At 42.4% G+C, this 14,165-nt stretch overlaps 1 protein-coding gene across 17 annotated transcripts in view; it reads left to right on the forward strand.

The window, feature by feature from the left end:
* Nucleotides 1-14,165, forward strand: part of PLCB4 (phospholipase C beta 4) — a 459,946-nt gene that overhangs the window by 350,038 nt on the left and 95,743 nt on the right. For all 17 annotated transcript variants that reach the window (XM_068232509.1, XM_068232508.1, XM_068232514.1 and 14 more), the window contains 4 exons: nt 4,677-4,818; nt 7,010-7,094; nt 9,854-9,978; nt 13,590-13,641. In XM_068232509.1, coding sequence (XP_068088610.1) covers nt 4,677-4,818; nt 7,010-7,094; nt 9,854-9,978; nt 13,590-13,641 — 404 coding nt within the window. The remainder of the gene's footprint in view (nt 1-4,676; nt 4,819-7,009; nt 7,095-9,853; nt 9,979-13,589; nt 13,642-14,165) is intronic.

Below are 14,165 nucleotides of genomic sequence, written 5' to 3' on the forward strand. Positions count from 1 at the left end.
TCCAAAACAATCATGACATAATCATCAAACCAGCAGACAAGGGCGGAGGAGTGGTCCTGCTCAATAAATCTGATTACCTAGAAGAATCATTTAGACTACTCAACAATACCGACCATTACACACCCCTCGACTATGACCCTACCCTGGAATATAACAACAAACTAAAAACTTTCATCAATACAGCATATCTCAACGGCATTTTAACCAAAAACGAAAGAGCATTTATCATAAACCAACACCCCAAGATACCGTTTTTCTATTACTTACCTAAAATCCACAAAACACTCAACAAACCACCAGGTCGACCGATCATCTCCGGAATAGAATCAGTCACCAGTAATTTATCTCAGTTCCTAGACAAACACCTACAAACCCACGTACAGACCCTTCCCTCATACTTAAAAGATTCACAACATCTCATCCATCTACTGAAAGATATAAACTGGCAATCAGACTACATATGGTTGACTTGCGATGTAACCTCATTATATACCAACATACCGCACCCCTTTGGACTCACAGCACTAGAATTCTTTTTAAGGAGCAACCCCAACATGCCAACAGCACAACAAGCTTTTTTGATAGGTTGTGCTGAGTTCATATTGAAGCACAATACTTTTGCCTTTTCAGATAAATTTTATCATCAACAAACAGGTACAGCTATGGGAAGTTCTTTCGCACCCTCCTATGCCAACCTAGCAATGGGCTATTTAGAGTATTTAAAATTCACCCATAACAACCCCTTCTCCTCCAATATAATCTTCTACCGTCGATACATTGATGACCTGATATTCATTTGGCAAGGCGATCCATCACTTATAACCCTGTTTGTAGAATTTTTGAATATAAACCCAGCAGGACTACAATTCACCTCCCAATACAGCCACACTTCCATAGAATACCTCGATCTCATCCTGTTTACCGATTCAAATATCATCAAGACCAAAACACACTTCAAGAAAGTCGACGCCAATAATTACATTCATTTTGACAGTCATCACCACCGCCCCTGGACCACCAACACTCCATATAGCCAATACAGACGAATATTTCGCAACTGCACAGATAGGAAAGATTACAATGAACAATCAAAAACACTCACAGAAAAATTCAGAGAACGCCAATATCCACGTAAACTAATCAGAGATGCCAAACACAGAGCCACCATCCCCAACCCACCACCCACATCACAACCTACTCAAACAACCACCTCCTCCGCCCTCTTTCCAAGATTCATTACAAAATTCAGCTCCCAACATAAGACCATCAGAACCATACTCAAATCTAGATGGGAAATACTGCTACAGGACCCTTATCTAGTGAAAACTATTCCCAAGAATCCCACATTAACCTTTAGGAGAGCCCCCAATCTCCGAAACCTACTGGCCCCAAGTAGATTAAAGAACCCTCCTTCCAACACCCCAGGACAATCTACCAATCCCTCACGCCCAGGATCTTATACCTGCAAAAAGCCCCGTTGCCAAGCTTGCACCTTCATTACACAAACAGACACTTTCCAATCATTCACAACCAATATCCAGTACACAATAAAACAGACTATAACATGCGAAACAAGGAATGTAATTTATTTAATTTCATGCCCGTGCAAGTTACAATATATCGGACGTACTACCCAGACCACCAGGAGCCGCATTGGGCAACACAAGAGAAATATAATCAACAACTATGCACTGCACAGCGTGTCTCGCCACTTTGGTACCCATCACCTCAAAAACCCCCACTTGTTCACGATCACCCTAATAGAAGCCCTACCCACTAATATCACCAATGCTTTTGAGATTTTGCGGCATAGGGAGATGTACTGGATCCAGATTCTGAAGACCTTAGTACCCATGGGGTTAAATGAGGTTCTTGAGAAAATCTTCTGATCCAACCCCCCATCTAATTCTATAAAATACCTGATTTTTAGTACTCACAATTTTATACTGTTTTAATGGTCCTCTCTTTTACTTTATGATCTTATCTTCTCCCATTTAATCTGTTTAATAATATTTTATATAATTTTATAATTGCCATTTTAACTTGTGTTTGATTCTTATGTTGCTTGTATAAAATTCAGAGCTTTTAGTATCACTTTTATCCAGCATTGTACATAACCTGGGCTATCATATATACTTTCACCACTAGATGGTGACACTGTTACCTGATCACCACAAAAACTGGTGTTAACAATATATAGTCTCTTCTGATCTATTAGTTTACTATCAGTCTCACAAATACTGCAATATGACATCTTTTTTCATTCAATATATATATATAATTGTTTTTTTTTTTTTTTTTTTTTTTTTTTTATTATTATTTTTTAACAACGAATACCAGTGACTAATCCTTACATAGATACTGCCCACTCGCAGAGTTCTTATACTACTATAATTAATGAGACTTAATATAATATATATAAAAAAAGCTTGCAGATGTTGACTTGGCTGGGATTCAAACCAGGTACCCAGCACTTGCAAGGCGAGAGAGCTAACCACTATACCACCATGCTGCCTTGATGTCCATGTGTGCGTTCCAGCCTCATGACCACTTCCAGGTGCACCCAAATTGGCACGCCTTGCTGACATGGCAGATTTTGATTGGTGCATTAGGATCAATTAGTGCAACCACACTCCCTATATAAGCAGAGCCCCCTCGCACATCTACACAGAGGCGCTCACTTCTGCATCTAGACCCATTGAGGTAAGTCACTCTTGCTGAGGTGCTGAATTTTATTATATCAGTTTAGACTGTTAGTAATTCTTCTTGCAAGTAAGCTCTAGGGCCATAAAATAGTACTATATGCTATACTTACTAAACTGACTATCCTTTAATCTGTAAGCTGATGAACTTTAGCATATCAATTGACAACTATGGATATTTATTAACTTTTGTGTACACTTTGGATTCTTTTGCATATTTTATGATCAATTAGATGCAATTTTTAGACAGAGCGAGTTTTTACTACACTGCGACCAAAAATGTTACAATTTTATCATGTCTTCTTATGTTTTTAAACTGCGCCTTTATTTTAAGCTATTTATATGGGTCATTATGTTTGTATATATTTCTGTTTGTTTTATAGTTATACTCCTGTTTGCCTGATGAAGCAGGACCACACCTGCGAAACGCGTTGCACTAAGTGGAGTTCAATAAAATATTTTTGTATTGATATATTGTGACTCAATTGAGTTTTATATTTTTGAGGGAGGTAAGTCCACCTGAACATCCCCCTCTTTTAGACGGTTTTTAAACGTTTTTATTCTACTCTGGCGCCTCTGTACACCAAGCCTTGCTGAAATCCTTCCCTCAATAGCTTTACAACCATCCTGAGACCCACAACCCTCCCATAGCAAGTGTGCCCAACATATTAGACCTCCTCCTGACAATGCTGTCCACTATGCCACTTCCCCTTCTCATCCAAAAGAAAGCTAACATGATCCTTCCCAATCTCCTCATGGAGAATAGCACAATTCTGGCTGGTGGTGGAGTAAGCACAGAACCTTCTCCAGTATCAAGTCCAGTCTATCTTCCTCTTCATTGCAGCCACCCATTAACACTAACCTCCATCTTCCTGGTCCATGGGACATGTAGAAAGACCAAGATGGACATCCGTGACAGTGGTTGGCTGTACCAAATTTGAGAACAAACCGTACCCAACACACGAGAACATAATATACTTAGTCCACACCACCCACCACTGTGTTATTATGTATATTTTCGCACATGAGGAGATGGGAAAGGGTCAATTGTAGCTTTACTTGTTATAGAGGAGTCTCGTGGTGGCCTTGTGGAGTATCGGGATGGGCCCTGAATCACAACATGGAGGGGGAATTGAAGCCAGACCCATCCCCAGGCCTGGACACTCCACATGTCGGTAGATATAGTAGTAGTCACCTAAATGCCTAACTACACCCCAAAACCTTGTTGTTTGGGCCAAAGAAGAGATAAAACCTCTTTTGGGTTCTTATTGTTATCTCAGTTCACAGGGAGGAGAATTTTACTCAATTTTTTCACAGGTGACACAGGACTGAAAGAGAAGCTCATGGTCTGAGGGCCTGTTTCCACTAGCCGGATTTGCTGCCTCCAACACGAAAAAATGCTGCAATGTTAGCCGAATGCAGACGGCGGCAGCATTATCCCCTATGGCAGAGTCTCCCTGCACGATTTGCTTGCGGGGAAACTCTGAGGATTCTGCCTGATTTCCGTATCAGTGAAAACGGGCCCTTATACAACCTGTCCCTCTCAAGGATATCACAAAATACAGAAAATTAGAGAACATTCTCCCAATTTAGAACCCAACAGCATTTTTTTTTACCTTTCCCCACCATACCTAAAATTGTCCAAACATTTTAGGTTTAACTGGATATTAAAGCTGCCACACACTGCTTTATTGTAATGATAAATTGTATTTATATTTTTATCAAATCTGCTTGTAATCATTTGCTTGACTTCCAGTAAATCAATAATACCAATTTGATTTTGAAGGTCGGGACAGCAGGATGGAAAATCTCAGTAGGGTTGATCATTTTTTTGTCGAAACAAATTTGATTTTAATCCAATCAAATAGGTGCCTAAATCTGCTGAAAATTGAAGAGCTCTAGCTATGCAGTCACACGTATCAGAAAGTATCATTATTTTCAGTAATGCTGTTTTTTATTGTCATGTAATTTTAGGGCCAGGAGTCTGTGGATGACGAACAATCGTGGATGGCAAATTACAAATACGTTGGCGCTACAACGAATATACATCCATTTCTCTCTGTGCTGATTAACTACGTTCAACCTGTGAAGTTCCAAAGCTTTAAATTGGCAGAAGGTAATTTATGCCAGACTGATGTAAAAGTGTTGCAAGTTTTCATGTATAGATTGGTTTCACCATACAGCAATAAACACAAGCAATGTTATTTTCCCAAGAAATAGGATGTCTCATTACAGCATAGTCCCCAGTATATGCTTGAGCAAATGGCTAAAAAAGCTCAAACCTCCCCCTGCAAATACTCACCGAGCCTCCAGCGATGCCTGGCAACCTCCCCATACTTCCTCACGGGCTCCTAACGGATTTCTGCCGTCCTCCGTGCCTGCAAGTCACATGAATCGCAACGGGTCAGGTGATATGCCAGCTACCCTGCACTGCGCCAAAAAAGCCTATAGGAGCCAGCAGAGAGGTACGGGGGACTGCCAGACATCGCCAGAGGCGCGGTAAGTATTGAAAATGAGTCCAAACACCCAAAAAGTGCAGTCCCCGTTATTCCTTAGGCATGCCGGTTAGTTGAGACTTCCAGTTGCCTGAATTCCAGATAATGGGGACTTTGCTGTAGTAAGAAGCATCTCTGGCACTTCTATCAGGAGATTAACATCAGATCATGCACCATCCAAGGCAAATTTCACAGCACCTTGCCCTCCTGGTGAGTCCAAATTAGAGGTTACTCACCCCACTATCGGCATTCCACTGATGAGAGCTTACTTCAGCCAGGGTACCTCTAGCTACTCAATATTGAGGGAACGTCTGGATGCCTAATACTAAGGGGCACCTGTAGCTACATATGACGGGCAAGGAAAGTAAGGGAGAAGTGACAGCTGGGCCAGCCAGCACACTTGTGGTGCAGTTTGGTGGGGTTTGTAGGTTCGTGGAGGGGAAAGTCGGGTGTGCACGTGCATGTGCACTGACGTGGCGGGGGTGTGACAGAGACCTAGAGCCCGTTTTTAAACGGGCTTAGGTCAACTAGTCCTACATAATAATTAGCCTGTGTCTCTGAGTCCCATGCCCGTTTCTGTGCTTTTGTGCTACTGCGCATGTGCCGCACTGACAGCAGTTGGGACAGGATGAGGACAGTGTGTGTGCACGTGTGGGCGTGTGTGCGCACGCGATGGGCGCATGGGCATGCGCGCTGACATGCGGCGGCGATGACAGACCTAAAGCCCGTTTTTAGACAAGCTTAAGTTGACTATTAATGTTAATAATCTGTCTTTCTACCTATTGCCAGATATATATATGTATGTGGCTTGTTAAACAACGATTTTAAAGCAAACCTGAATTGAAATAATAAGGTTTTGGCATGTACCAAAGAGGAGGGATGGCTCTGGGTCCCATAGAGCCTTCCCGGACCTTTATCTATCCCCTTGTGCCATTGCTGTGCCCCCGTTTCACGCCTTTGGGAGTCCTTGGAAAACTTTAGAAGCATTTGACATGTCCTCAAGTGCTAGCGAAGATGGGCGCATAGGCATTGTGCATGCCTGAGCCCGGAATCACGTGTGCTAAGGACACATCCACTCATCTTCATAAGTTCTTGAGGACTGGTTACAGAAGTAATTCTGAAGCCTTTGGAGGAGTCCCAAAAGCGTGCTCCAACATTCTAGCCAGACAACTTTAACGGGGGGCCTGGCGGTGTAACAAGGGGATGCAGAGAGGACTGGGGAGGCTGTATGGAATCCAGAACCTTCACTCTTCCTAGGTATCTAACTCCTTTATTTTCCTTGGTTCAGGTTTCCTGTAAGATTTTTGCAGCTTGATACCGGTACATTTTTTAAAGGTATAAATTACACAGGATATTCCGATTCAGTACCCATTCCAATGACCTGTCACGGAGTTCTCTCTTAAGTGCATTAAGAAAAGGGAGAGAGACAATCAACGAGATGTCAAATTGCAACACAGCACCCAGTCAGAAGTCCGATAACTAGCATCTTTTTTATCTGCCCTGAAAAAAGAACATTATTGAGCAACTTTACCCCATATGTCCACAAGGGGGAGCTATTTGCTACTAAATATTTATAGTGCTTGATTTAAATGGCAGTTTGAACGATTTCTCTACAATATTACATTGAACCACAAATACAACAGCCAAAGATTTTGTCATACAGAAGATTGAGAACAAGATTGATTCCTTAATCTGAATTATTTACAAGATCAGAAGAATGTGCTTCTGTATCTCTGATGTGTTATTATAGCAGTGCTATAATATGTGCAGTTAGTATAGCTGTTATCATCTATTATTTGTGTTCTCTTTCAGAAAAGAATGTTCATTTCAACATGTCCTCTTTCAATGAGTCAGTTGGGTTAGGATATCTGAAGACTCATGCATTGGAGTTTGTAAAGTATCCTTTTGTTTACAGAAATTATAGATTATTTCCATGCAATTTATGACATTTATCACATACTAGCGGACCCGCGGCATAGCATACGCCACATAAGAGGGTAGCGGGCAGGAAGAGGGTATTGGGCACAGGGAGGAAGGTCGGACCCCCCCCCCCCCCCCTCCCTCACCTGGGTCCCCCATCTGCGCTCCCCCTCCAGCTTAAGCGGCGGGGAGGGGGGTCGGACCCCGCCTCCCTTACCTGGGTCCCCCATCTGCGCTCCCCCTCTAGCTTAACTTCAGCTGCAGCCGCCGCTATTACTAAGAGGCAGTGGGCGGGGATGACTCACTTCTTCCGCGCTTCAGCGTGCATTCCACTGTCATCACTTCCTGCAATGCCGCCCACTGTATTGTAAGTGGATGGCATTGCAGGAAGTGACGACAGTGGAATGCACGCCGGAACGCGGAAGAGGTGAGTCATCCCCGCCCACTGCCTCTTAGTAATAGTGGCGGCTGCAGCTGAAGTTAAGCTAGAGGGGGAGCGCAGATGGGGGACCCAGGTGAGGGAGGGGGCTGTCCGACCCCCCTCCCCGCCGCTCTGCCCAATACCCCCTTCCTGCACGCTACCCCCTCCAGCTCGGTGGCCCCCCACTCACGGCTGGGCGGGGCGGCGAAAAGTCAAGGACCGGCCCTGGGGGCAGGGCACTACTTCTTCTTCTTCTTGCTTGAAGGTTGAGGTACTTAGCCTATTATATATATAGATATGCTATATATACCGTATTGTTTGGTATAAAAGACGCACTTTTTCTCCCCCCAGAATGGGGGGAAAAAGCCTCTGCGTTGTATATGCCAAATACAAGTCCCCGACTTACGACTGCCGACCGGTACGAACTGCAGACCCGCCGGGGTCCAGGTATTCTCCCGGTGTCTGTCTACACTCCCCCTGAATATACAGCATATACTGTATATTCTGCTGCTATACAGCAAATACAAATATTACAAAGAGATTGGGCCTGGTTCATTCTGTGGATTGAACTGGAAAGGGTAGAATGACAATCACTAACTTCTTTTGTAATTCCAACAGAGGAAGTGTCTCCGTAATAAGCTTTTTTCTGCAACATAAATGGGTTGAAATGTATGTGCCGTACATTTTTGACCACAGCTCTTCTTTTAATATTGTAGCATTAATGTTTAAGAATAGCAGGAAAAAAAACAGTTGCAGACTGGTACCACAATGGATTTAGATGACGGAAGTTGTAAAATTATTAAATAATATAGAATACTTTACTTCGCCAAGCATGAATGGGTCCTGGATTGGATTTGGCACATACGTAGCTAGCTCAGGTAGTAGCTAAGGCATGCAATATATACAGAATGCAATACAATACAATATACCACACAGGAACACTAGTGGGGAGGGGAGGGGGAAGGGGGTGCGTGCAGGGAGTTCAAGAGGTTGACAGCCAAAAGGGAAAAATGAGTTTCTTAGTCTTGTGGTCCTTGTGGAGATGGCCCGAAACCTCCGGCCTTGATGGCAGCAGACATGGGGACAGTTTCACAATCTATTTTTTGCTAGTACTTTTTTTTTTAAACACAAACAAACTTGAGGGCATAATCTTCCTTGATGCAAGCTCAGAAGCAAATGGCAATTTGCTCATGAGTTCATAGCTTTCCATGTATACTCCAATGTAGACTGATGTGCATGGAAACCAAGCCGCTCACTTTTGCCTGAGAAAACAGATAAAAATGTTATCTATAAATTGAGGAGGGCCTTTACTTGACTTATACATTATGGTGACTTCCGCCAATCCCATCACCACTCTGGTGTCCTTCACTCATCATGCAGCCCTTTCCCTGTTGCAGCTGTAAGGCATCCACGTTTTGCCACTGCCTATCTTTTTATCAATCATGCCACCCCTGCTGTCATTTAACCTCTTTCTGGCATCTGCCACCCATTGCCATCATTCAGCCGTATTGTGGATCATAATGAGGCATATTCATGAACGTCCGGTACAATTGCTGTGTGCACAAAACACATGGCAATTTTACCGGTATGTACACCAGTGGCATAGCACTTGTTGCGCATGTAGCGTAGCTTGCGTAACACTCGCTCAGTGATGCAAATATCGGCAAAAGTGCGAAGTGCAGTGAGTGCACAATCATTTTACTAGACTTGTGTGAATATGCTTCATGATCCTTAAATGTATTCTACATGTAGGAGCCAATAACCCAAGTAGAAACTGGGATTTCGAATGCAATGTGTTTTTGATTATGTGCAGAACACAATAGGAGGGGCCATCAGGAGGTACCACAGCTCAGACACCCAGTAAGACTGAAAAAAAAATGTCTGTGCCTGTTACTTTTGTTTGGCTACATGGGAGCTGCCGTCTTGCTGCTGATGGCAGCACTATACATCCAAACAGGGAAAATTCACAGGATTTTTAAGAATTTTGTGCACAGTTACCTACGCCTCATCTACAAAACTGTTATTAGTCACAACAGAAGCAGTTTCTCATTTAATTACAGAAGTGGGAGATACTTTCTGTTCTGGGCCTGGATTTATTTAGTGATAACAGGAAGTGGTTATAACTGCTAATTAAGTATTCAATTTTCAACAGGACATTGAGTGATGTTCTTTTTATTTTCTTTGGTGGAGCAAAGTTTTTTGTACAAAAAAAGACCAAATTTGTGATAAATGAGCCCCGGTAATTGTTAAGCGTTCTGCATTGTGTATTATGTGTGTATATTTTTTTCATTTGGTCTCCTTAACAGTGTGCACAGCTACAACAAGCGTCAGATGAGCCGGATCTATCCCAAAGGGGGGAGAGTGGATTCCAGTAATTATATGCCTCAGATTTTCTGGAACGCTGGCTGCCAGATGGTCTCTCTGAACTATCAGACCCCAGGTAGGCTGCAGTGCCCAGTCAAGCTGAATGCCAAGGAAGCCTGCGCTCTCTAGCTTGCCCAGCAGATGCTGCAGAGCCGCCTCTGGCACATTTGTTGGGAAACTGGAACACGACTAAATCATATTAAGATGTTTACTGACAAATGAGGATGAGTCAATGAGTAGGCCTGTTTTATATATAGAGATGCAATGTGTGCAGCATTTTAATTGGTAATTTCACAAGTGACCTGGCATTAATGCAGAGTGGAATGGTTTGTGAAAGTAAAAAAAATCCAACATTTTGTTATTCCCTGCTATTTTTTTTTCCAAGCACGGTGGAATGATAGAATGAGCAGAAAGGTCATTAACCTCTTCACATCCACACCTTGTTTCCCCCTTACGGACCAGAGCAGTTTTGACATTTTAACTATGTCCCTATTTAATCAGCAATAACTTTATCCCTACTTATGACACCTAAATGAAATATATATTGGGTTGTTGTATGGCATTTTTCCATCAAACAATTCTGTTTTCTATGCATTTTAATGGGAAAAAGAGGAAAAAAATTGAAAAAACCCACATTATTTCTCAGTTTTACCAATTGTGGTTTAAAGAGAATCTGTATTGTTAAAATCGCACAAAAGTAAACATACCAGTGCGTTAGGGGACATCTCCTATTACCCTCTGTCACAATTTCGCCGCTCCTCGCCGCATTAAAAGTGGTTAAAAACAGTTTTAAAAAGTTTGTTTATAAACAAACAAAATGGCCACCAAAACAGGAAGTAGGTTGATGTACAGTATGTCCACACATAGAAAATACATCCATACACAAGCAGGCTGTATACAGCCTTACTTCTGAATCTCAAGAGATCATTTGTGTGTTTCTTTCCCCCTGCATCTCTCATGCACTGAAGTTTCAGGCTGCTCGTTTCTTCCTGCAAACAGCTCTGCCCTTGTCTGTAATTCTTCAGTATGTGAAAGCCCAGCCAGCTCAGAGGACGATTTATCCAGCTTGTAAAAGATAAGAGAGAAGCTCATTGGTTCAGGGAACATATATTCCCTTTCACCAATTAGTGCTGCAGCAGATAGTGCCAGAGGTGTGCACAGGAACAAGCCCAATCTTGCACAGCACTGCTTCAGCTACAAGACGTGGCTTAGATGAAGTCACAAAGGACGTAGATGTACTGTAGTGGTGGATAAAGTGGTTATTTGGAGGACTTAAAGTGAACCCCAGGTTAAAATAAAAGTATGAGCTAAACAATTTGTATTTAACCTCCTACTCCTAAAAATGACGCCTTTAGATATCCCATGGTTGTATTTCATATTTAATCATTTACAAATTAGAATGCATGTTTTGTTGTCTCTGTAACTTCAGCAATATCCCGAGGTAAAAAGCACAGGCAACCATTACACATTAACGCCAGAAAGGATGCATTTTTTTAGATGGGAAGGGGGCTCTGGAGTGTAATCTCAGTGTTTGTCATATGCTCTATACTACCCAGATATGGCCCTGCACTCCATAGTGACAATTTTATAAATCCCAGTCTGATTTCTGCCAGAACTGCAATCAGAACATATTGTGCAGTGAAGTTCACGAGTCAGCGTCTTCTGATTAGGACACTGTTAGATAAGGTTTGATGGTGAATGGCACTGAGCCATACTTGTTAGGCGTGTGCCTGGCCTTAGTCAGAAATAAATCGATTTCCCCACAGGCCCTTGTGGGTTACTATGACAAAGCAAAACAAATACAGCTAAATTCTCCCCATGGTTAGTTACTTGTTAGTAGTGATGGTCATGTGTGGAAGAACTCGTGGAGAAGCATGTGATCAGTTTGGTCAGGTGATAGATGTGTAAGTCTCTGATTTGCTAGTTATGATCATGTGATCACAGCAAATCAGAGCTTTGCCAATCTACCAGCTGATCAAACAAATCACATGCTTCTCCATGAGTTCTCTTAGACATGACCATCACTACTTGTTTGCTATGGTTAGATGAATATAGTTCCTTCATATGAATTGGGGATCCTAATAATATGAGGGTGAATACAAATAAGCTATAAAACTTGCTCTAATTGATTAATTAAAGGTTTGTTATTGACCATTAATGCTAAAAAAAGTATTACTTTCAACAAATTCTAACATGGCTTAGTAATGGCAAAGCACATGCACCGTTTGTAATCAGACTACATATACAAAGTTTATAAACACAGTATATGGGCCGGTTCACACTCGTTTTAAAAACGTATCTGTGGGATACGTTTTTAAAGCTCTGCAGAAACGCTGGAAGTGGATCCTATGCTAAAAATTGGACCCGCTTCCACTCGTGCAGAAACACGGATCGCACACGGACCCGTGCTGCATGGAAAGAAAACGTCGCAGTTTGGAGTCTGGATTTGACACTTTTCCCCCGGACGGCGGGAAAACGTGTCCGATGCAAGCCTATGAGAACGGACACTGTTGCCGCATCTGCATCACCTGTTTTTGTCGCATCTCCGCCGCTCGGCCCATTCTGAACAGCCCGGAGCCTGACAGAAGCATATGGCTGAAACAGACAAATGGGGATCCTCAGCAACAAGTAGAATTCTCATTGGTTCATGTTGGACCAATAATAATTCTCCCTGTTGCTAGGGAGACTTGGCCTGTTGCAGCGTATGGAGAGCCATGCGTCTGCTGTCCTCCAGGCTGTGGAAGGGACTGAGCAGCGGGACGAGCAGTGGCGGCGAGACAGGTGAGCAGCAATACGTATGGTCCGACGTAGCGAAGCTGCGGACGCGTAACGGGTGTATTTGCGCAAAGCGGATGCAGAATGGACGGAACCGTTGCTCCTCACATATGCCCGTTCTGTTCTGCATCCGCACAAGCATGGACCGACCCTATCTTTATATTATGGCATGGTAGCTAAATAATATTGGGTAGGGAGGGTCAATGAGATTCAAATATTTTCAATAGTATGCAAATTTTGTATGTAAATGTATGCAGCTTGAACATGCACCAATTGAATCCTGCTGAGGTAAAATATGATTGGTCCCTTTTTAAAGAGAATCTGTACTGTAAAATTCTTGCAATAAAAAGCATACCATTCTATTCATTATATTCTCCTGGGCCCCTCTGTGCTGTTTCTGCCACTCCCTGCTGCAATTCTGGCTTGTAATTGCCATTTTTAGGCAGTGTATAAATAAAAGACGTAGCAATTGATACACTGAGAGTACGGTAGCTTAGTGTGTGAGTCATACAGAGTGTGCAGGGGGCCTGGAGAGGGTGTATATAGCTTCTGCCAATGACAAGCAGTGCAGCACATTCCACGCATTCCAGCCTCAGCCGACAGAAGAGAGAAGATTAGATCACATAACAGAGATAACACAGCCACTGTGCAACTCGGAAAGACTGCAGTAAGACAGAGCACATTAGAACAGCTATAGGATAGAAGAAATAAGGCTCAACATTTTGTTACAGAGTCTCTTTAGGCTGCATACATTTGCATACAAAATTTGCATAATACTGCATCAACTCAAAATTATTTGCATCTCGTACAACATCCCTAATATTGGGCTGTTTACATCTTGTCTAGTAGAAACGCAAAAAAAACCACGTAAGTCTGTGGCAAATTATATAAAGATATATTGTCTTTTGGCAGATCTAGCTATGCAGCTGAACCAAGGCAAGTTTGAATACAATGGATCTTGTGGGTAAGAAATATGTTTTGAATTTCCTGATGTATAACTGAATTCCGGTCTGGTTTTTTATTAATCTGCTCAGTATTACAATGTAAATACCAATGTGAATAGATGTTTCTTCCCCCTGATATACATTAGCGAAGTAAACAATTGTGTTTGTGCCTTTTTATAGTGACTGGTAAAGCAAGCCATACACACCAGTTTTCCCACTTGATTCCTGGCAGATCCCATCACTATGTATACACCAAGAATCTATTGCACAGCATGTCAGATTAAACGTAATTATGGTAGAATTTTACTGAAAATCGATTGAAATTAAAGCTTGCATGGAATATGTTTGTTGATTGGGGGCAGGGCAAGTGTGGCAGCAGATTGACGGCCCATGGCGTGACATTGCATCGTGCAGCGCAACACTGAGGTTGAATAGTTTTCAATAGATTTAATTCAAACAGCCAATAGAAATATTCCTCTCACCTCAGGGTTCCCTTTTTTTTTTTTTTAACAAATCAATTTTTATTTTGAAAACACAAACATCA

The sequence above is a fragment of the Hyperolius riggenbachi genome, chromosome 4 (genome assembly GCF_040937935.1).
Source record: "Hyperolius riggenbachi isolate aHypRig1 chromosome 4, aHypRig1.pri, whole genome shotgun sequence".
NCBI classification, from domain to species: Eukaryota; Metazoa; Chordata; class Amphibia; order Anura; family Hyperoliidae; genus Hyperolius; species Hyperolius riggenbachi.